The sequence below is a fragment of the Oncorhynchus nerka genome, linkage group LG4, assembly GCF_034236695.1.
Source record: "Oncorhynchus nerka isolate Pitt River linkage group LG4, Oner_Uvic_2.0, whole genome shotgun sequence".
NCBI lineage: Eukaryota > Metazoa > Chordata > Actinopteri > Salmoniformes > Salmonidae > Oncorhynchus > Oncorhynchus nerka.
The window spans coordinates 64,324,967-64,349,681 of record NC_088399.1 but is presented as its reverse complement, the minus strand read 5'-3'; the positions used below and the strand labels follow the sequence as shown (position 1 = coordinate 64,349,681).

The window sequence follows — 24,715 nt, the reverse complement described above, 5'->3', positions numbered from 1 at the left end:
GCTAAGCTGTTATGGCTAAGTGTCACCGTAACAGCTGACTCACCGATTCCTCCTCCTGTATCATGTGCACCAGGTTGTCCAAGACTTGAGACAAATTTCTGTGGAAAGACGTGCAAACTTCATTACATTCCAGACAGAGAGAAGGATACAAACATGAGGATATGGTTCATTTACATTTTTTCTAATTACAAGTGTCATGACGTTGGCCTGGGGGGTAGGTTTATGAAAGTCATAAATACCTCTTTCCCCCTTTTTCCTCTCTCTACCCTACTGATGTTACATTTGCAAAACCCTTGATTAACAGAGATTCTGGGAACATCAGAAGGTTCGGGGAAATGAACTATATTCTGGTAATCCGACCAATGGAACATATGCGGTGGTACTTAATGAATATGATGTCAGTTCGGTTGTCATCTGAGACATTCTCATCAATGATCAGATGACAAACTCTACAGTGGAAAGTCTACACAGAGTTATCGGATTCACATGGAATTGTTGTTCAACTTAAATGTTTGAATATGAAATTATTTGTGATGGGATGAAATGTGATTTTAGCTTCTAAAATGTGAGATGTGGGTTTTCATAAGATAGGGCTGCTCAATCAGTGGCCCGCCCCTGTGAAGGGACATGGGCTATAAAACTTTTCAAACACACACTCCTCTCCCTTCCTATATAAGCCCTTGACGACAATATAACTTTCTGTTCCGATGATGTGAGGACGACGGTCCTATGTCAGAATGGTTCAGATAACTACAGAACAAGCCAACATCAGTGTGAGCTTGGTTGCGAATGGTATGAACTTTGAACTCTTATTCACTACAGAAGTGATACCTCCTAGCCGTTGAGTTAGCAACAGCAGATACAAACGAGGGTTAGGAAGGAACAGACAGAGTATCCCGTTTATCACACAACGACGTTACTACAACGTATCCAATTGACCACCAGAGACATTCTTCAAAGGACTCGGTTGGCAACACGGCCTTCCATCTACCACGAACCTACCGAAGCGCAGCTCAGAGTAAATATTTATTGCATTTTCCTTTTCCAAATGGGCGGTAATTTAGAATGCATAAGATACTGTATTTACGATAGCACAGCTTCGCCTTTGTTCCTCAGTCTTCCCGCTCTTTCACTCAAACCCAGTCCCTTTTCTTTTGTGTAACATGCTGTCATATCTGTTCCGCCCGCTAGGGATGTTTTCCTTTATGACGTAATTTGTAATCAAGTTATGATTTAATGATGTGTAATTCTGTGTGATTAGTTAGGTATTTAGTAAATAAATAATTAAACCCAATTTTGTATTGCTGATTTAACTTGTTAGCCAGGGTTCGTGCAGATAACCAAGAATTTACAACTTTCAGATGAGACTGAATTAAGATGACAATTGATATTGACTGCTATTGATGTCAAATATTACTAGGTCTTTAAGAGTTTATTCGGAAGATAACAGCTCTATAAATATTATTTTGTGGTGCCCGACTCTCTAGTTAATTACATTTACATGATTATCTCAATCAGGTAATATTAATTACGGAGAAATTATTTTACAGAATAGCATGTCATATCACTTAATCCGGCATAGCCAAAGACACGACACACGGTAAGTAAGTCCCGTACTTGGACTTGATGTTATTGAAGTTCTTGCCCAGTGAGAGGTGGCGGATGGAGCGATTTTTGGCCAGCCACACCAAGAGAGTGGTCAGGTCTGAATCCAAACCTGAGCATAAAATATAAAACACAACATCAAGTCAAAATCAAGGTATACAATGTTCAAAATCACTGTAAAAACAGTGTCTACTCGGGCCTCACCGTTGTCTGAGATGTCCAGGCTGGAGATGTTGGGAATCTCAGCTATGCAGCCCTCCAGAATCTGAGCACCTCCAGATCTTAGCTGAAGTAAAAGAGAGAAATAAAAACAAAACATATAGAGAAAGGATAGCAATTGCAATCCAGGATAATATCCATACATGTATTTTTGTGATTTATTTGATTGCCATTCAGGGTACATAAGTAAAGCTAAGTAATTCAAATAAGTATATTCAGAACATCTACCCAAATAATAAAGGGGTGTCAAGAAATCTTATTTTAGAATTTTATTTCAGAGTATAGTCATGGCCAAAAGTTGAGAATGACACAAATATTAATTTTCACAAAATCTGCTGCCTCAGTTTGTATTATGGCAATTTGCATATACTCCAGAATGCTATGAAGAGTGATCAGATAAATTGCAATTAATTGTAAAGTCCCTCTGCCATGCAAATGAACTGAATCCCCCCCAAAAAACATTTCAGCCCTGCCACAAAAGGACCAGCTAACATCATGTCAGTGATTCTCTCGTTAACACAGGTGTGAGTGTTGACGAGGACAAGGCTGGAGATCACTGTGTCATGCTGATTGAGTTCGAATAACAGACTGGAAGTTTCAAAAGGAGGGTGGTGCTTGGAATCATTGTTCTTCCTCTGTCAGCCATGGTTACCGCAAGGAAAAAGTGCCGTCATCATTGCTTTGCACAAAAAGGGCTTCACAGGCAAGGATATTGCTGCCAGTAAGATTGCATCTAAATCAACCATTTATCGGATCATCAAGAACTTCAAGGAGAGTGGTTCAATTGTTGTGAAGAAGGCTTCAGGGCGCCCAAGAAAGTCCAGCAAGCGCCAGGACCATCTCTGAAAGTTTATTCAGCTGCGGTATCGGGGCACCACCAGTACAGAGCTTGCTCAGGAATGGCAGCAGGCAGGTGTGAGTGCATCTGCACGTACAGTGTGGTGAAGATTTTTGGAGGATGGCCTGGTGTCAAGAAGGGCAGCAAAGAAGCCACTTCTCTCCTGGAAAAACATCAGGGACAGATTGATATTCTGCAAAAGGTACAGGCATTGGACTGCTGAGGACTGGGATAAAGTTATTTTCTCTGATGAATCCCCTTTCCAATTGTTTGGGGCATCCGGAGAAAAGCTTGTCCGGAGAAGACAAGGTGAGCTCTACCATCAGTCCTGTGTCATGCCAACAGTAAAGCATCCTGAGACCATTCATGTGTGGGGTTGCTTCTCAGCCAAGGGAGTGGGCGCACTCACAATTTTGCCTAAGAACACAGCCATGAATAAAGAATGGTACCAACACATCCTCCGAGAGCAACTTTTCCCAACCATCCAGGTACAGTTTGGTGACGAACAATGCCCTTTCCAGCATAATGGAGCACCTTACCATAAGGCAAAAGTGATAACTAAGTGGCTCTGGAACAAAACATCGATATTTTGGGTCCATGGCCAGGAAACTCCCCAGACCTTAATCCCATTGGTAACTTGTGGTAAATCCTCAAGAGGCAGGTGGACAAACAAAAACCCACAAATTCTGACAAACTCCAAGCATTGATTATGCAAGATTGGCCTGCCATCAGTCAGGATGTGGCCCAGAAGTTAACTGACAGCATGCCAGGGCGGATTGCAGAGGTCTTGAAAAAGAAGGATCAACACTGCAAATATTGACTCTCTGCATCAACTTCATGTAATTGTCAAAAAGCCTTTGACACTTATGAAATGCTTGTAATTATAATTCAGTATTCCATAGTATTATCTGACAAAAATATCTAGACACTGAAGCAGCAAACTTTGTGGAAATTCATATTTGTGTCATTCTCAAAACCTTTGGCCACGACTGTAGACTTCCCCTTTAAATTTCTCCCTCAGAGATTCAGGTAAGTGTGCCAGGATCTAGGCAGTAGTTCAGTCTCTTACCTCACAGCTGCTGAGATCCAGTGAAACTTCACTTAGATTAGGATTGCAGCCAAGACCTAGTAAAAGTGCCCTGAGGCGAAAGACAGTCATTAAAGATTATTTTCTATTCAGTGAAATGAACAAAGCAGACTGAAGTACGCAGGCAGTAAAGAGTTGGTGTGGTTAGATTACTTAAATATACTGTGAACAAGAAAGCAATGTTTCTATAACTACTTAATTTATATTTTTAAAATTAAGCCCCAAATAAACTGGACTATGACATCCTGTCTAAAATATACTTCACCATTTATAGATATGTACAGTACCAGTGTGAAGTTTAGACACACTTACTCATTCAAGGGTTTTTCTTTATTTTTACTATTTTCTACAATTGTAGAATAGTGAAGACATCAAAACAATGAAATAACCAAAGAAAAGTGTTTAACAAATCAAAATGTGTTTTATATTTTAGATTCTTCAAAGTAGCCACCCTTTGCCTTGATGACAGCTTTGCACACTCCTGGCATTCTCTCAACCAGCTTCACCTGGAATGCTTTTCCAACAGTCTTGAAGGAGTTGCTGAGCACTTGTTGGCTGCTTTTCCTTCACTCTGCGGTCCAACTCATCCCAAACCATCTCAGTTGGGTTGAGGTTGGGTGATTGTGGAGGCCAGGTCATCTTATGGGGCACTCCATCACTCTCCATCTTGGTCAAATAGCCCTTACACAGCCTGGTGGTGTGTTGGGTCATTGTCCTGTTGAAAAACAAATAATAGTCCCACTAAGTGAAAACCAGATGGGATGGTGTATCGCTTCAGAATGCTGTGGTAGCCATGCTGGTTAAGTGTGCCTTGAATTCTAAATAAATCAGTGTCACCAGCAAAGCACCCCCACGCCGCCTCCTCCATTCTTCACGGTGGGACCCACACATGCGGAGATCATCCATTCGTCTACTATGAGTCTTACAGAGACACGACGGTTGTAACCAAAAACCTCAAATTTGGACTCATCAGACCAAAGGACAGATTTCTACCAGCTTACCATCCATTGCTCGTGTTTCTTGGCCCAAGTTTCTTGACCCTCTTCTTCTTATTGGTGTCCTTTATTAGTGGTTTCTTTCTGTGAAGCAGGCCTTTATGGTCGAATTGCTCCTCTGAACAGTCTGTTGGAGATTTGTATGTTACTTGATCTCTGTGAAGCATTAATTTGGGCTGCAATTTCTGAGGCTGGTAACTCTAATAAACTTATCCTCTGCAGCAGAGAACTCTGGGTCATCCATTCCTGTGGCAGTCCTCATGAAAGCCAGTTTCATCATAGCGCTTGATGGTTTTTGTGACTGCACTTGAAGAAACTTTCAAAGTTCTTGAAATGTTCCGTATTGACTGACCTTCGTGTCTTAAAAGTAATGATGGACTGTCGTTTCTCTTCGCTTACTTGAGCTGTTCTTGCCATAATACGGACTTGGTCTTTTACCAAATAGGGTTATCTTCTGTATACCACCCCTAACAAGGCACACCTGCTAATTGAAATGCATTTCAGGGTGACTACCTTATAAAGCCGGTCGAGAGAATGCCAAGAGGGTGCAAAGCTGTCATCAAGGCAAAGGGTGGCTACTTTGAAGAATCTCATATAAAATATATTTTGATTTGTTTTACATTTCTTTGGTTACTACATGATTCCATATGTCTTATTTCATAGTATCGATGCATTTACTCTTATTCTACAATTGAGAAAATAGTACAAATAAAGACAAACCCTGGAACTAGTCGGTATGTGCAAACTTTGGATTGGCACTGCACATTTTCTACAGGAATATTCTCCAGTTTTCCATATCATCTTTTCATTCTAGGTTTTAATACAGTTAAATTGGAACAAATGCCACAGATGGAGTAGACTGCAAGCTCACTTGAGCGCCTCCAGGGGGAGCTTGGTTCCAGACAGGTTGACACTGCTCAGAGCCAAGGCAGTGCCAAAGAACTGCTTGAAGGAATGCGGCACATCTTTACATCTCCTGTGGGTTTTAAAAGAATACCAGCACTTTGGTTATGCCTTCTGGAGTTATCAGGCGTTCTCACGCAGATACCTTGAGCGGGACATGACACACAGACATAGAAATCAACAGCAACTATTGAGCATAAGCAAGTGATTTTGGTCGCTGTATGGATCACCTGTGAGAGAAAACGCTCTTAGACATGTTGAGCACTGAGAGGTGCTTGAGAGAGCCTCGTAGAAGTGCAGTGCAGACCTTGAAGACAGGAGTTGAGCATCTGAATAACATAGGCCAGCCAAGTGACATCTCAGTCTAGAGAGCTACAGACAATATCTTATGAAAGGGGACTGGCCATTTGCGTAGCAACAACTATAACGACAAGCTCCACAAATATAACTGTATAAAAAGCTAATTCAAATGTTATTTCCCAATTGAATAATAGTGATATCAAAAGCAGACGGTATGCAACTCATAAAACAGTGCTCACATGATGTCCAGACATGACATGTTCACTTTCATTGCATATTATTACAATTATACTAATCTAGTTATTGGTAAGGCTAAGAATAGCTGTATAATGTGCCCATCAAGAGGGTTAAAGTCCAATCAATTCCTAGCGATAGCAGTGTGAATTTGTCTTCGGATTGGATGAGGGTTCACTCACTTGGTCCAGACAGCAGTCGCTGTTGGACAGGTCCAGAGTTGCTAGACTGTTAGGTTGACCCAGGAAATTGTACAGATTCTGTGAAAAGAGTCAGCGGAATTATGGAGAACAACAGAAAACACAGAGTACAATGAAGGGGGAATTAGGTCTACGGATTTCAGTTAATATTTCAAATCCTACTTCACACTATTTCTGTGGCCTGTGTGAAACATATATGAAAGGCAGGACAGAATGTGTAAGAGTTTGATGTTGCTGCCAATACAGCAACTCCCTCCCTTGATTAAGGTTAAGCTTTGTGGAGGGTTAGCTGATCCTAGATCTGTGCTTAGCAACTTTTACCAGAAGAGGTACATACTGGGAGGTCGTCTCCTCGGAGTGAGTTCCCACAGAGGTCCAGGTGTGTGAGGGTAGTGGGGACAGCAGGGTTGGCACTCAGCGCCTGGGCAAGACTGTTAACCCCTAACCACACAAACACAGGAAGTTCAGAGGAAGTGACATCACGCATGGCAAGTAAATTGGTCATGAATTTACAATACCTTTTTGTGATATGGAGGTCTTTGAGAGGTTCAAATGCTTGAGACCCATTGGGAGTTTGGCTAGCTGTGCACTGAGAGCAGATATACCTAGAAAATAAAATGCATCACAAACTTATGAACAAACTTATAACCTCCCATGAACTTGAAGCTTTGAGACACACATTTTGCCATTGATACAATCCATGCCAATGTAAGACAGAATACTAGAAGCTAGAATTCTAGATTAGTGCAGTATCCTGTATCATTGAATATCACAGAATATCTTTAAATATATATTTTTCAAAACAGGGAGTTTGTTGTACCCTTGTCCTCCAGGGAGTTGTTTGTGAGGTTGAGGGTGTGAAGTACAGAGGCAGGGTTGCAAGTCAGAGCGTTGGCTAACTTCTGTGCGAAATCACTGTGAAAATATCAAGAAAAGACACAGCTCTCAATAATCCCAAAAACATTCCTTACCGCAGGATACTCCAACTGGTAACTATTCGGCAGAGTAAAGAAAAAGGATCACTTTGTTGCTGCATAAATCCGATAAGCCTGTTTCCTCTCTAGGTTTCTTCCTAGGTTCTGGCCTTTCTAGGGAGTTTTTCCTAGACACCATGCTTCTACACCTGCATTGCTTGCTGTTTGGGGTTTTAGGCTGGGTTTCTGTACAGCTGATGTAAGAAGGGATTTATAAATACATTTGGTTGATTTATTGACAGGACAAACAAATAGGCTTACATTTCAGCATGAATCCCCTCCCTCAGAGCCTATTGAAAGCCTTGTTAGGCCCATCAATAAATCAATCAGATTTACGCAACAACAGAGTACTCCTTTTTCTTTACTCTGCCGAATAGTCACCAGTTGAAGTATCCTGGGGTAAGGAATGTTTTGGGGTCCCTCAGTTGAGCACCTGATGCACCCTTTTTCAAATTGGGCTGAGCTGAAGCGCGTTTTGGTATATATATTTTTTTCAACAGGAAGTGCATTTCTGATAATAGTCAGAGTCATGTGTTTAACTACCACGCGAGCTTGCCCCCTTAATTTCACACTGGACAGCATGTATGGAATGTGGCTGCGGTTGAGAGCATAATTCATTATGAAACTGTATGTGTGTGTGTGTGTGTGTGTGTGTGCACCCTCATCTGTGTGTGTGTGTGGTGGATAAGATAAAGCCAGTCTAACCTATTACCAGTGCTTAGTGCTCACCTTCTGAGACCTGCATTCTCTAAAACCATCTCCTCTAATCGACTAGAGCGGGCCACAACTCGCAGAATTTGTTCACACACATCTGTGGACTGCAAGCAAACACTTTAGTGTGAAAAGCAGCAAGCTCAGGCTTGTGTAAACACAGATGCATAACTTACTGTACAAAAAAAGTAAAACCTGTAAATGCATAAACACACACGGACACATGCCACATGTACACACACACACACACACACACACACACACACACACACACACGACTAAGTATCAGCAGCAGTCACACCATCCCTGTTATTATAATACATCACCCCTGACTAATAAAGCACTTGTTGACATCTCATCCTCATGCCTCCGCTCTCCCTGCCACCACCAGAACACACACTCCTTTATACAAACACACAGCTGTCCTCTTCCTGCTGCGGCCAGTGTGCCCTTTACAAAGAGTGTTCGGTCACTCCTGGAGCACAGTGAAAGTTATTTAATAAAGAATTGTTTCAAGGCATTATACCCACAGTACAGGTTTTAAGTTCCTACACTTTTCATCTAACTCATCCACCTTTCTCCACGAGTGGCATGCATGCTTCTCCAATTCATTTATCTCAGTTGAACTGTAAGATTACAAATATTACTTCCCTTCACAAGTGTAACATAAAATGTGTCACCAGTATGGTTCAGAATGAAATGTACCAGTTTGTAGTCCTTTGTGGAGAGCTTGGTGAACCATTGGTTATATTCCAGGACCAGAATGATGGCCACCAAATCTCTGGAGGAGAAGTCAATAGCATTGGCTTATCAAAAACAGAAGGGTATAAAGACACGATTGTTCACACAATTTGGAAATATGGCAACTGTGAAAAAAGGAAAAGTGAAGGTACCTGTTCTCAAGATGTACGAAATCCTGCAGGTTCAGTTCTCTGGTGTCCTGGGTTTGATAGATTGTGTCCACATCCTGTTGGGAAAGATGGAGAACCCAAGGTTGGAATGATTCAAACAATGGCAAAAGTAGAGCTGATATAGCTAAAGTAACCGGCATGATGTGAATCCGGGTCAACATATTTCAAGAAAGACCATGTTAGGCATCTGAGCTAAAGATTCCGGTCTACACGAAAGGAAATTCAAGCTACTGTAGCTCTATGAACGACCCCTGCTACACTATAATCAATTTAGCAATATTAACTGAAATGGAAGGAGACTACATTTGTATATACTAACCCACTGCACCTCCTCTCTGAACGGCAGACCCAGCTGGTCACAGAGACACCAGTACATATGGGAGAAACCACCTACGAGAGAATGAGAGAGATGAAGACAGAAAGTCAACTATGTTATCGATGGGATTTCTGTTATGTGTTTTTTTTGTGTGTGTAATATGCTCTTTATTGTAACGTCACCACATGGGCCTAGGTCTGTGGTGGCCTGGTCCTCCCAGAGAGACTGTAGGGCGGCCGTCCTCTCAGGAGGCATCAGGGTCAACTTCTTCATCGCCTTCCTTTCACAGTGCAGGGGACACACCACAAACTGTCACTTTACCAGGTCATCTTCGGCCACTATCGTGTCAGCCCAGAGGACAAAGCACACGCTGTCACTTTATCATGTCGGACATGAGCAAAGTGAGAGGGAGTGACCGACTGAACAAGTGAATGAGTACACAAGTAAGTGAATGAGTACACAAGTGAGTGAACGAGTCAGTCACTAATACATGTGCGTGGATGAGTGAACGATTAAAGAACTGACAATAAATAAAGTACTGGTAACTAATACTGTTCCGTACACATTTTGCGTAACAGAGGCATTCAAACGAGGCTGCAACGAAAACTAAATGAGACTGTAGCGACCGTGTTGGCATCAAAATCCGGGGCATGAACTACGTTTCTATTCAAACGTTGATTGACATGGTAATGGACTAATAGTATTCGAGAAAACATGAAGAAAAAAAAACTTGACCCCTCTGATGCGGTACGTTAGATCGTTGCCGTACAACCTCTTTCCACCAGGGGTAGCGCTTCTCACGCCGATTAAAAACAAGAAATGATCGATGGTGAGAGTAAAGTTAATTACTCGGGAGTTCATCAATAGTTCATTCAATCAATAGTTACATTTCTCGCGCCATCATTGCGAGCCATTGGGACTCTCAAAAGCCGTGACAGCAGCGGTTTACTTGTGAAGACAACTTTAGCGCCCCCCCTAAAACCCCTATTCAAATTCGGCACAAACCTTCAAAGAGGGATGTAGTAATGAGACATTATATAAACTCTTTATAGTGTTTTATTTACATTTTAGAAGTGATAAGTTGGACAAATCGTGTGAAAAAGCCGTTTCCCCACACGACATATCTTCCCCTTTCACTATCACTCAGTAGCTTTCGTTTCCCGCTCCGCCATTTTTAAAATACCTGGAAATATTACATTTTATGGGGGCTAAAATAAGGTCAAGTGTACAGAACACTGCAATGTATGGAAGTTCACTAGCTACCATTAACAAAGAGAGAGGGACAGAGGGAACCTACACTGGGGACAGGCCTGGATAGATCCTGTGTAGACAGGTCCCAATGTGGGCCACCACCTCATCCACGTCCTCCACAGAGCCAAGCTTCAGGGACAGCTGGCCTCGGTCATACTCCAACAACAACTGTAGGGGGCGCAACACAGTGACAACTGACACGTTCTGTAACATGTTTGGCTTGAACAGAGGTTGTTTCATGTTTAAAGCCAGGACTATCTTACCTGAGTGGGCTTGTTACTAGTGATACCTTGTATATCCAGGTAATTGAAGGTCTGTTCAATCTGAAACGACACACAAAAAAATATCTGCACGATACCAGAAATAGAAAAGGTATTGAATCATAAGACGGTGGACATCTTCTAATACAAATCTGAACGTGTTGGAAAACATACTGATAAAAAAAATGTTTTTAAAGAGACACACATGGACACTTTGTCTTTCACAGCTATAACACAAAATCCCAAACAAGCCCTGCAATAGATGGACAAACCCCCAAAAATAACCCAACACAAAAACACATACACAGCTGGCAGGATGACAAGGGAGAGAGGGTAAGGAGGTCAAACTAATCCAGAGCTGCTATCAACCCGACGCCAAAGGTCCCAAGGTTAAAGAGAAAACCTCCCCCTCCAGCTGTTGAATCCCTCCATTGTCTTCGCTCGGCACCCAGAACTCCACGGGCAACATTTACTCCCAGGAAAAACTGAGCCTCTGTCTTACACAGACCAGAGTGTAGAATAATCTAAAAACACTTTCTCTTACATTGACTACAGTATACAGGAACAATAATGGTAACACTTTAGCCTGAAGGAATGCTTTATGATTAAGTGTTTCACTTGAAATAAGCGTGTAGCTTAGTGTTAGAAAAATCCCCTCAGCGTTTTACCTTTCCAGAGGTTACGAGTGTAACACTAAAATCCAGCAGAAAGAGGAAATAACATAGTTTTGGGCTCTGAAAATACTGTAACTTCTCTTTAAGTGCATGGGGTTTTAATGACAAGCAATTGAAGAAGTACACTACCTTCAGAAAGTATTCACACACCCCTTTAAATTTTCCACATTTTGTTGTGTTACAGCCTGAATTTAAAATATATTACATTTCGATGTGTCATCTCTGGCCGACACAGCTCATAATGTCAAAGGGGAATTGTTAGGGCAAGCCTACATAAGTTCAGGAGTAGACATTTGCATAAGAAGTCACGTAAGTTGCATGGACTGTGTTTAACATGATTTTTGTACGACTGCCTCATCTCTGTACCCCACACGTATAACTATCTGCAAGGTCCATCAGTCGAGCAGTGAATTTCAAACACAGATTCAACCACAAAGACCAGGGAGTTTTTCCAATGCCTCGCAAAGAAGGGCACCTATTGGTAGATGGGGAAACATTTTAAAAAGCAGGCATTGAATATCCCTTTGAGCATGGTCAGGGATTTCACCATGAGGCCAATGATGACTTTAAAACAGTTACAGAGTTGAATGGCTGTGATAGGAGAAAACTGAGGATGGATCAACAACACTGTCAATTGTAGTTACTCCACAATGCTAAACTAATTGAGTAAAAAGAAAAAAGCCTGTACAGAATAAAAAGATTTCAAAACATGCATCCTGTTTGCAAAAAGGCACTAAAGTAAGACTACAAAAAATGTGGCAAAGAAATTTACTTTATGTCCTGAATAGAAAGCGTTATGTTTGGGGCAAATCCAACACATCTCCGAGTACCACTTTTCAGGCAGTATTTTCAAGAATGGTGATTGCTGCATCATGTTATGAGTATGTTTGTCATCGCCAAGAACTAGGGAGTTCATGATAAAAATTAACCGAAGAGCTAAGCACAGGCAAAATTCAATTGAAAAATCTGGTTCAGTCTGTTTTCCAACAAACACTGGGAGACAAATTCACCTTTCAACAGGACAATAACCTAAAACACAGTTCTGCTAACCAAGATATCATTGAATGTTCCTGAGTGGTCTAGTTACAGTTGACTTAAAAATCAGCTTGAAAATCTATGGCAAGACTTGAAAATGGCTGTCTAGCAATGATCAACAACCAACTTGATAGAGCTTGAATATTTTTTTAAAGAATAATGTGCAAATATTGCACAATCCTGGTATGCATAGCTATTAGACACTTACCTGTAATCACTGCCAAAGGTGATTCTAACATGTATTGACTCAGGGGGTTGAATATATATATATATATATTACACACACACACATAAATAAATAAATAAATAAATAAGAAAATCAAAAGACATCAGCCAAGACCTCAGAAAACTTTTTTTAGACCTCCACAAGTCTGGTTCATCCTTGGGAGCAATTTCCAAATGCCTGAAGGTACCATGTTCATCTGTACAAGCAATAGTACAAAGTATAAACACCATGGGACCACGTAGCCGTCATACTGCTCAGGAAGGAGACGCGTTCTGTCTCCTAGAGATGAACGTACTTTGATGCGAAAAGTGCAAATCAACCCCAGAACAACAACCAAGGACCTTGTGAAGATGCTGGAGGAAACGGGTACAAACGTATCTATATCCACAGTAAAACGAGTCCTACATAACCTGAAAGGCCGCTCAGAAAGGAAGAAGCCACTGCTCCAAAACCGCCATAAAAAAGCCAGACTACGGTTTGCAACTGCACATGGGGACAAAGATCGTACTTTTTGGAGAAATGTCATTTGGGCTGATGAAACAAAAATAGAACTCTTTGGCCATAATGACCACCGTTATGTTTGGAGGAAAAAGGGGGGAGGCTTGCAAGCCGAAAAACACCATCCCAACCGTGAAGCACGGGGTGGCACCATCATGTTGTGGGGGTGCTATGCTGCAGGAGAGACTGGTGCACTTCACAAAATAGATTACATCATGAGGCAGGAAAATTGTGGATATTTTGAAGCGATATCTGAAGACATCAGTCAGGAAGTTAAAGCTTGGTCGCAAATGGGTCTTCCAAATGGACAATGACCCTAAGCATACTTCCAATGTTGTGGTAAAATGGCTTAAGGACAACAAATTAGACGGTATTGGAATGGCCATCACAAAGTCCTGACCTCAATCCTATAGAACATTTGTAGGCAGAACTGAAAAAGCATGTGTGAGCAAGGAGGCCTACAAACCTGACTCAGTTACACCAGCTCTGTCAGGAGGAATGGGCCAAAATTCACCCAGCTTATTGTGGGAAGCTTGTGGAAGGCTACCCGAAACGTTTGACCAAATACTAATTGAGTGTATGTAAACTTCTGTCCCACTGGGAATGTGATGAAAGAAATAACAGCTGAAATAAATCACTCTCCACTATTATTCTGACATTTCGCATTCTAAAAATCAAGTGGTGATCCTAACCCAAGATACACACGTATATATATATATATATATATATATATATTATTTTTTTAACTAGGCAATAGGCAAGTCAGTTAAGAACAAATTCTTATTTACAATGGCAGCCTACCCTGGCCAAACCTGGACGACGCTGGGCCAATTGTGCGCCACCCTATGGGACCCCCAATCATGGCCGGATGTGATACAGCCTGGATTCGAATCAGGGACTGTAGTGACACCTCTTGCACTGAGATGCAGTGCCTTAGACCACTGCACCACTCGAGAGCCCTATTAGTGTTTTATTTTTCCTAAATGTTTTACAAATGTTCAAATTTTTCTTCCACTTTGACATTTTGCGTAGATCGTAGACAAAACAATGACAACAACAAAATGCGGGAAAAAGTCAAGGGGTGTGAATACTTTCTGAAATCACCCCATTCATAAAATGCGCAGTCCAAAGACTGCAGTGAAATAGTTGCAGTTACTGGTATTCATTTACCAGTACATTACCGCCCAGAAACAAGTGAGCAGGTGCCATGACATTTGATATTTCTACCCACAATGCAGCTGTGAACACACAGCCTGAAGGAAAGAAAAACAGTCAATAATTTCTGAAAAACCTAAACCTTGAGAGTGAGAGAGTCAAAAAAGTAAAACAGAAATAGGAGAGCGAAAGATCTGCTGTGACTTGCTCCTTGGGCCAGCCACTCTACCGGAAAGAATTCCAGAAGAGGTCCTCATAAACAAGCTGGGGCATGCCCAGAGATTGACTAACCAAACATTCCCAGGGAGGACCATCTGGGATGACTGGGGGCAGTAGGAAGACAGTCAGTCTAATTAAGTTTCCTCAATACATCCAGACAGAAGTCATCCCACTCACTCAAACCTCTACTTTCTATGTGTTGTAATGGAGTGAATTCCCTGTAGGTCATCATTGCATTATTAGACCGCACATAAAAAGGGAGTAACAGTGATTGCAGTGATTTCAACTTCACAATAACTTAATTGTCCTTTAGTAATATTAGTATTAACAAATGTAGCAACATGCAGTACACTGGTTAACTAATCTCATTCCAAAATCCCCCCTCTTCTGGGAAGGCTTTCCACTAGATGTTGGAACATTGCTGGGTGGACTTGCTTCCGTTCAGCCACAAGAGCATTTGTGAGGTGTGGTATTGATGTTGGGCGATTAGACCTGACCTGACTTTCCAATTCATCCCAAAGGTGTTTGATGGGGTTGAGGTCAGGATTCTGTGCAGGTCAGTCAAGTTCTTCCACACCGATCTTGCTTTGTGCACGGGGGCATTATCATGCTGAAACAGGAAAGGCCCTTCCCCAAACTGTTGCCACAAAGTTGGAAGCACAGAATAATCTAGAATGTCATTGTACGCTGTAGAGTTTATTATACATTTTTGTTACTTTTCTCCCCAATTTCGTGGTATCCAAGTGGTAGTTACAGTCTTGTCTCATTGCTGCAACTCCTGTACGGACTCAGGAGAGACGAAGGTCGAGAGCCATGCGTCCTCCGAAACACAACCCAACCATGCCGCACTGCTTCTTGACACAATACCCACTTAACCCGGAAGCCAGCCGCACCAATGTGTCGGAGGAAACACTGTGCACTTGGTGACCGTGTCAGCGTGCACTGCGCCCTGCCCGCCACAGGAGTTGATAGTGAGTGATGGGACAAGGACATCCCTGCCGACCAAACCCTCCCCTAACCCGGACGACGCTGGGCCAATTGTGTGCCTCCCCATGGGTTTCTAGTTACGGACAGCTGCAACAGAGCTTGGACTCGAACCCAGAATCTCTAGTGGCACAGCTAGCACTGCCTTAGACCACTGAGCGACTCGGGAGGCCCCACTGTGTAGAGCTAAGATTTCCCTTCACTTGAACTAAGGGGCCTAGCCCGAACCATAAAAAAACAGCCGCAAACAACTATTCCTTTTCCACCAAAGTCTACAGTTGGCTCTATACATTGAGGCACGTAGATTTCGCCTTGCATCCGCCAAACCCAGATTCAGCCGATGCTTGGCATTGCGCATGGTGATCTTAGGCTTGTTTGCGGCTGCTCAGCCATGGAAACTCATTTCATGAAGCTCCCGAAGAAACAGTTATTGTGCTGACGTTGCTTCCAGAGGCAGTTTGGAACTTGGTAGCGAGTGTTGCAACTAAGGATAGACCATTTTTAAGGTCGACGCGCTTCAGCACTCAGCGGTCACGTTCTGTGAGCTTGTGTGGCCTACCACTTCGCGGCTTAGCCATTGTTGCACCTAGACGTTTCCACCTCACAATAACAGCACTTACAGTTGACCGGGGCAGCTCTAGCAGGGCAGACATTTGACAAACGGACTTGTTGGAAAGGTGACATCCTACGACAGTGCCACGTTGAAAGTCACTGAGCTCTTCAGTGAGGCCATTCTACTGTCAATGTTTGTCTATGGAGATTGCATGGCTGTGTGCTCGATTATATACACCTGTCAGCAACGGTTGTTGCTGAAATAGCCGAATCCACTAGTTTGAAAGGTTTTCCACATACTTTTGTATATGTAGTACATTTGATTCATAGGAAGATCAAGATACACACTAGCACACACAAACATGTACACACACAAACAGTGTCTCATGTGCGTGTACTCACTCTCACTTCTTACCTTGGTGGGGACCCTCGCAGTAAGCAGAAAGCCCCGATGGGATGCCAAAGCCTGTAGAGGAGAGCGACAGATCAGAGAGACATAACGGAAGTCAACAACTGTACTCTGTATACTGAACAAAAATATAAACTCAATAACAAACTTTTTCAAAGATTTTACTGAGTTACAGTTCATAGAAGGAAAGCAGTCAATTTAAATAAATTCATTAGGGTCTAATCTATGAATTTCACATGACTGGGCAAGGGAGCAGCCATGCGTGGGGGAGCCAGGCCCAACCAATCAGAATGTGTTTTTCCCCACAAAAGGGCTTTATTACAGACAGAAATAGTCCTCTGCACCCCTCAGACGATCCCACAGGTAAAGAAGCCAGATGTGGAGGTCCTGGGCAGCCGCTGATACACGTGGTCTGCGGTTGTTAGGCCGTTTGCATGTACTGCCAAATTCTCAAAAACAACGATGGAGGCAGCTTATGGTAGGTTGTGGCAACAGCTCTGTTGGACATTCCTGCAGTCAGGCATGCCAGTTGCACACTCCCTTCAAACTTGAGTAAATTGTGGCATTGTGTTGTGAGATAAAATATGGCACATTTTAGAGTGGCCTTTTATTGTCCTCAGCACAAGGTGCACCTGTGTAATGATCATGCTGTTTAATCAACTTCTTGATATGCCACACCTGTCAGGTTGATGGATAATCTTGGCAAAGGAGAAATGCTCACTAACAGGGATGTAAACAAATTTGTGCAGAACACTTGAGAAATTTGTGCATATGGAACATTTCTGGGATCTTTTATTTCAGGTCATGAAATATGGGACCAACACTTTACATGTTGCGTTTATATTTTTGTTCAGTGTAGGTTTGTTTGGGCCCAAATCAAACTTGACAAAGTTACTAATCCGTTCCACCAGCGGTTTGCAGCTGTTATTGGTATGGAAGGAACATGAATATCCTCCCAAGTGGCGCAGCGGTCTAAGGCAAGGCACTGAATCTCAGTGCAAGATGCGTCACTACAGTCCCTGGTTCGAATCCAGGCTGTACCACATCCGGCCGTGACTGGGAGTCCCATAGGACGGCGCACAATTGGCCCAGCGTCGTTCAGGTTTGGACGGGGTAAGCAGTCATTGTAAATAAGCATTTGTTCTTAACTAACTTGCCTAGTTAAATAAAATATATATAACATGTGGAGCAAAGGTTTAGAGGTTTGCAGTGAAATTGTGTTATGAATATTGTTTAACGTCTTTGCTTTCATTTATGTGTTTTAAACCTTTCTATTTTCAAAGACAGGTGCAAACGCAATTGTAATCGCACAGTAGTAGCTAACTAATTTCTATGTAAAAAGAGACATGTAAAAGTACCATGGTGAGTATGGTTTTTTTGGTGGTATGTGTTTTTTTTGGAGTGAGGTCACTCCAAGGCCAAATATGAGCGTCAACCAATGGCTGGGTGTGAGACAGGAGACCCCACCCCTCTCTGCTCTGGAGAATCTGTTCCTGCATTTGATAGTATTTCAGGTGTAAAGAGGGGAAGGGGTATTGTATGTTCACACACACACACACACACACAATAGTTCCTACAGGTAAAGCCCACTTATCCATTGTGTCTTACGGATAAAGACTGCTTAACCAAATTTGACAACGGAGTTTGGTCGATTAATATAGGCCTAGGAATGTGCCAATGTGGTGGGCTGTATTTATCAGTGTCTGATGCTCTCAGTCAGTGCCCTGTGGGAAGTGTTCTGTCAAGTCAAGAAAGGAGACAATGGAGAGAGTGAACATAAATACCACCAAATTGTGGAACTTTACAAAGACAATAGGGGCCCCAGAGCCCACAGCATGTCCAACAGGGCCCCAGAGCCCACAGCGTGTCCAACAGGGCTCCAGAGCCCACAGCGTGTCCAACAGGGCCCCAGAGCCCACAGCGTGTCCAACAGGGCTCCAGAACCCACAGCGTGTCCAATAGGGCCCCAGAACCCACAGCGTGTCCAATAGGGCCCCAGAACCCACAGCGTGTCCAATAGGGCCCCAGAACCCACAGCGTGTCCAATAGGGCCCCAGAACCCACAGCGTGTCCAATAGGGCCCCAGAACCCACAGCGTGTCCAATAGGGGCCCAGAACCTACAGTGTGTCCAATAGGGGCCCAGAACCTACAGTGTGTCCAATAGGGGCTCAGAACCTACAGTGTGTCCAATAGGGGCCCAGAATCTACAGTGTGTTCAACAGGGGCCCAGAATCTACAGTGTGTCCAACAGGGGCCCAGAATCTACAGTGTGTCCAATAGGGCCCCAGAACCTAGTGTGTCCATTTCATGCGGAACTCTAAGGAAGGACAACTTTTCTGAAAATGACATGTTTTCAAATGTGATGTGGAAAAATGTGTACCATTTCATGAGTTAAGGACAGGTATTTAAAGTAACGGGTCAATTAGATCTTCATTAAATTATGTGTCAACAATGATCTTTTTATGAACTAGAAAATCCATACTGTAGGTAATTCAGAGTATCTTCCTAAGCTAGTCAGCTGCACACGCACACACATAGGGGGTTTAGAGACATGCAGTTACATGAAACAAGATCGGCCCATATCCAATAGTAGGCCTACTCCTACACAACCTTATCCATTGTTCTTCCTCTTACACAATAATACACCGAGACTGAGTGCTCAAATGTCTTTTGAAAGTTGGGTCTGAGGCTTTTCATGTCTTTGCTGGCCCAGGGCTTAGAGCAAAGGGTAAAGGATGATGAAGTTGCCGAGTATGAGGTAAGACTGAATAGCCTCTGTATACAGGGCTGTGTTAATTCGGCCATGCCATGGAAAACGTTTTACAACGGAAAATTAAAAAGAGTGTTTCTTATGCAAGTGTCCTTGAGTATCTTGAAAGGCACACAGCAAAAGATGTTATTATTATTATTATTATTGGACAAGTCCAGTTAGTCCCTCCCCGTTTCAGTCTGTCTCTTCCATTCAATGCCTAATAAACACAGCTCAGGGCTCAGGGTTAAAGAAGAAGCAACACCGTATAAAGAAGTTTGTTTGGAAAATGTCTCTGGTCTTCCTTGATCCTCCAAAAATAGATTTGATTGGAGGCAACTGATATTCCAATTGAAACCCAATACGTTTTGGCTACCTTTTGAAGGGGATCTGAGGCTGCTAACAAAATTAAGACAGTTGCGGAGGGTCACATTTTAAATGTTACAATATAACATTCAACAATCAAGATCTATTACTCTGCATACAAAGCAACACGAATATTACTCAGCAGACAACAAATTGTTTCAGGAAGTCAATACATTTCAGTCTGTCAAGTAGACAGAAAGTGGTGAGGCTGTGTTTCAAACGTTCTATTGTCAACCCAGTCGACTGCAGGCTTCCTGTTATGAGAATGAGGCACAGAAACAAGGTTTTGCTGAGAAGCATGTGAACCTTGAGAGAATGAGGAAAATGACAAACACTGGGGTGCTCGGAATGACAAGTTGATTTTCTCCTAAATAAAAGGGTTGTGTTGTGTCTGCACATTTAAGGCTACATTTAGGGAACTGCACAATGAGAAACCAATTATATGAGTGCCAAGAAAGCAATCCTGATATCTTACCAGGACTCGGTTCTCCAGTTTGTCACCTTTGACCTCCAGTTGCACCCTCTTCTTCAGGGTGAGCTTGATCTTCCCTCCCACGGCATCTCTTACACTCTCTAGGAGGAACAATTGGGAAGATTAGCACTGATACGAGTATGCTATCGTTTCATCTAGTGCATGTGCAGGGCTTGGAGGCCTTTACAATTCAAAACATAACCCATGTATGCCTGGCCTGGGACATAATGAAAAACAGAATAAGAACATTTGCTGAAATTCTATTTTGATAGGAAAACAACCCAACTTGGGATACATTTAGCCTGCTTTGGGGTGTTCTTCAAACAGTTGTTGCATCAAGTGTGGACCTAATGTCAGCTTTGTAACCACCACACTCAGAATCCTCATTAGTATTCAAAATACCACACATTCCATAGGCAGTGGGTTTCCCCCTGGCCATATGGCAGTGTCAGGGTGGTTTGTAATTCAACATCGGTGCACTTTTTCTCCCATCTAATAGCAGTCAGTGTAATATTATTGCTTAATTTCATGCAAAACACAGTTTTTGTCAGCTTCCGGACTCTTACAGTTTTCCTGACTTGTCAAATTTATATTAAGAGGGAGGCCGGTCTGTTTGGGTGAGTCACTTCTAATTTATGTAGTCTTGTTTTTCATGGAATCCTGGCAAGAGTGGGGCGAACTCTTGAGATCAATCTGGATCTCTCCACTCTCTGGACAACTGATCAAAACATTTACAGCGGGAGATTTCCAAATATGTCCCAGACTGCTTTGAACAACATGTATTTATGTATCCACAGTTCTCTGAAATAATGATGTCTGAAAACAGTTTGTTGCAGTTATCTTTTTTGTGGTGGTTCCATAAATTTATCAGTGTACATTCTCAAAACAAAAATGCTACATTTTGAAAGAACTGCGATGAAAAAAATGAACACGTCTGTTTAAGCTCGTTGTACTGCATGTCCTGGGTATTACATAATATGACAATGGTCCATCCACACACTGGTCTATCCTAGAGGAGGCCCATTGAGTTGGTGCATTCAAGACGACTGGGAACTCTCAAATCATGACGTCAGTGATTTTCAGCTCGGAAAGTCAGGGCTCAAGAAAGAGGCCCGAGTTAGAATTCCGAATTGGATGACCGTTCAAAACAATTTTCCCCCAGTAGGAGCTCGTTTTTACCCAGTTGTCATTAACACACAGAAGTTGAACATTTCTAAGTTCCGAGTTGGTTTGAACACAGCATTGGTTGTCATCCCATTGGTTGTCATCACATTCTGAGGGAATTCAGCAAGACACGCTTCCAGTTCTTCTCCCAAACTTTGTGTACAGAAGTATGTGGGTATAGAGTACGAGTCATTATACCCATAAACCCTAGCGGTCAAACACAGAAATGGTTTCAATGGTGATTCCACCATTCGTTTTTCCTATAGGGGATTTTGTTTTGTGTAGACTTACCCTGGTGTGATGTTTTGATAACCTTTTAAATTTCTCTACAAGGTGACTTATCATTTGGAAAGTATTCAGACGCCTTCCTTTTCCCCACATTTTGTTACATTATTCTAAAATGGATTTAAAAAATTATAAGTCCTCATCAATCGACACACAATACCCCCTAATGACAAAGTAAAAAACATTTGTTTTAATACATTTTGGCAAATTGTCCACCTGTGGTAAATTCAACAGATTGGACTTAATTTGAAAAGGAACACATCTGTCTACAGTATATGCTGTGAGGTCCCACAGTGCATGTCAGAGCAAAAGCCAAGCCATGAGGTTGAAGGGATTATCTATAGAGCTCAGAGACAAGGTACCCAAACATTTCTGCATCATTGAAGGTCCCCAAGAACACAGTGGCCTCCGTCATGCTTAAATGGAAGAAGTTTGGAACCACCAAGACTCTTCCTGGAGCTGGCCGTCCAGCCAAAACTGAGCAATCGTGGGAGAAGGGCCTTGGTGAGGGAAGTGACCAAGAACCCAATGTTCACTCTGACAGAGCTCCAGCACTCCACCAATCAGGTGTTTATGGTGGAGTGGCCAGACGGAAGCCACTCTTCAGTAAAAGGCACGACAGCCCGCTTGGAGTTTGCCAAAATGCACCTAAAGGACTCAGAACCAGATTCTCTGGTCTGATGAAACCAAGATTGAACTCTTTGGCCTGAATGCCAAGCGTCATGTCTGGAGGAAACCAGGCACCATCCCTACGGTGAAGCAGGGTGGTGGCAGCATCATGCTGTGGGGATGTTTTTCAGTGGAAGGGACTGGGACACTAGTCAGGATTGAGGGTAGGATGAACGGAGCAAAGTACAGATGATGAAAACCTGCTCCAGAGTGCTCAGGACCTCAGACTGGGGCGAAGGTTCACCTTCCAACAAGACAAGGACCCTAGGCACATAGCAAAGACAATGCAGGAGTGGCTTTGGGACAAGTCTCTGAATGTCCTTGAGTGGCCCAGCCAGAGCCCTGACTTCAACCCGATCGAACATCTCTAGAGACCTGAAAATAGCTGTGCAGCGACACTCCCAATCCAACCTAACAGAGCTTGAAAAGATTTGCAGAGAAGAAAGAGAGAAACTCTCCAAATACAGATGTGCCAAGCTTGTAGTGTCATACCCAAGAAGACTCAAGGCTGTAATCGCACTCTGTTCAAAACTTTGACATCGGCAAACTGTTCGCCCACATGATGCCACACATGTGGTCTGCGGTTGTGAGGCCGGTTGGATGTACTGCCAAATGCTCTAAAACGACGTTGGAGGCAGCTTATGGTAGAGAATTGAACAATAAATGCTCTGGCAAGAGCTCTGGTGGACATTCCTGCAGTCAATATGCCAATTGCACACTTCCTCAAAACTTGAGACATCTGTGTTGTGTGACAAAACTGCACATTTTAGAGTGGCCTTTTGTCCCCAGCACGAGGTGCACCTGTGTAATGACCATGCTGTTTAATCAGCTTCTTGATATATATCACACTTTTGAGGTGGATAGATTATCCTGGCAAAGGAGAAATGCTCACTAACAGGGACGAAAACAAATCTGTGCACAATATTTGAGAGAAATAAGCTTTGTGAATATGGAATATTTCTGGGAACTTTAATTTTCAACTCATGAAACATGGAACCAACAATTTACATGTTGCGTTTATATTTTTGTTCAGTGTAGTAATTAATTACATTTATTTGAATGGACAATTCTATGAACTATCTTTTAAATTAACACAATACCTGTTAGCAAAGGTGTCAGTTAGAGAAGATCTGCAGGAGCTTGCAGCTATTTGTAGTTTTGCATGTCTACTTTGATGCTAATTAGCATTTTCGAATCAGAGTAAATCAAGCTGAATATATTGATAAAAGTCACCTTGCCTGAGAGAGATTTACATGGTTATGAAAATGTCACACCAGGGTAAGCCTACACAACCCTTATTGTAAGTGCTTCGAAAATCCCCTGTGGGAAAAATTCATAGTGGATAAACGATTGGAACGATTCCTTTATCTAACATATCATACTGAAACACATTTCCCTGTTTGACCGCTAGGTTTTATGGGTATTATGACTACTCCACTCTATCAGGTGCACCTCACATTTGAGAAACAGTTGACACGTTTTTCCAATAGTCATTAATCAATTTGAAATGAACAATTCCAATGCAAAAGTAGTCATTTTAGCCAAAATAAATAACATTACTGTTAAAACGTTTCTTACCCAGCAACTCGTTAGGAAAATCCGTATTTTCTTCAGTCATGTTTAAGAATTAGGAGAGTTGTGTAGAGTTAAAAAGGCACAACAACAAAGACTAAAGACATGGATTAAAATGTAACCCAGCGACGAGTAACCTAGTCCAAGTTCTACTTTCTCCATTCATCCTCGAGTGCGTCAGAGCAATGTACCTTTATCGACGCATCTCAACAGTCTTGGAGCTCAAGCTCTGAAATGAACGAATAAACCATTTTTAAATGCTAAAACTAGCCCACTTTGCGAGTCTGTTGCAGGAAAAAAAGACACCGTTTTTAAATGCCAAGGACTAGCCTGCTCTGCGAGTCTGTTGCAGAAAGAAGCACATACCTTCAGTCAACTCGTCAATGATCACTCTCTCCCTCAAAAAAAGGTAGGCTACTCAACGAAGTCAAGTAAGAAACATGTGACACCTGGTGGCATTATACAACATCTGTGTTACTGTGCAGGTAAAGGACCACTCAAGAGTAGGCAACCACAAGTACAGTTAAATTGTTACAGTAGGTTAATTAATACAACAGCGGATTACTACTTCAACAACTTCCATTAATGTTGTATTACGTTTAGTTATTACGTCGGTAATAATGTTCAAAACACAATATAGGACACCCTGTCACATGCAGCCGACATTTAAATACAACTTCGAAGTTGTAAGCTAAAGTTGCAGGCTATACACAATGTTTGCCTCTTGGAGTGCTTTTGAGCCAAAACGGGTCCAAAATGGACAGAAATGGAATAGAAAGTGTATAGAATACATTGAATAGAAAGTGACACACCTTCCCACACCCATGAGCAAAAGCATATTGTTACCTATGGATTTGTTTGTTTTTATTAGATTTTTAAAA

At 42.4% G+C, this 24,715-nt stretch overlaps 1 protein-coding gene across 1 annotated transcript in view; it reads right to left on the bottom strand.

Annotated features, from left to right (window-relative positions):
* Positions 1 to 24,194, bottom strand: part of LOC115128418 (F-actin-uncapping protein LRRC16A) — a 36,442-nt gene extending 12,248 nt beyond the window's left edge. Inside the window, 20 exon segments of the mRNA XM_029658249.2 lie at positions 44 to 98; positions 1,618 to 1,717; positions 1,810 to 1,891; positions 3,732 to 3,801; positions 5,616 to 5,720; positions 5,878 to 5,954; positions 6,364 to 6,441; positions 6,719 to 6,822; positions 6,900 to 6,986; positions 7,202 to 7,296; positions 8,085 to 8,173; positions 8,772 to 8,847; positions 8,960 to 9,033; positions 9,297 to 9,367; positions 9,476 to 9,573; positions 10,591 to 10,712; positions 10,808 to 10,867; positions 16,563 to 16,613; positions 20,148 to 20,245; positions 23,841 to 24,194. Coding sequence (XP_029514109.2) covers positions 44 to 98; positions 1,618 to 1,717; positions 1,810 to 1,891; positions 3,732 to 3,801; positions 5,616 to 5,720; positions 5,878 to 5,954; positions 6,364 to 6,441; positions 6,719 to 6,822; positions 6,900 to 6,986; positions 7,202 to 7,296; positions 8,085 to 8,173; positions 8,772 to 8,847; positions 8,960 to 9,033; positions 9,297 to 9,367; positions 9,476 to 9,573; positions 10,591 to 10,712; positions 10,808 to 10,867; positions 16,563 to 16,613; positions 20,148 to 20,245; positions 23,841 to 23,880 — 1,632 coding nt within the window. The 5' untranslated portion in view covers positions 23,881 to 24,194.
* Between the last annotated feature and the right edge of the window lie 521 nt (positions 24,195 to 24,715).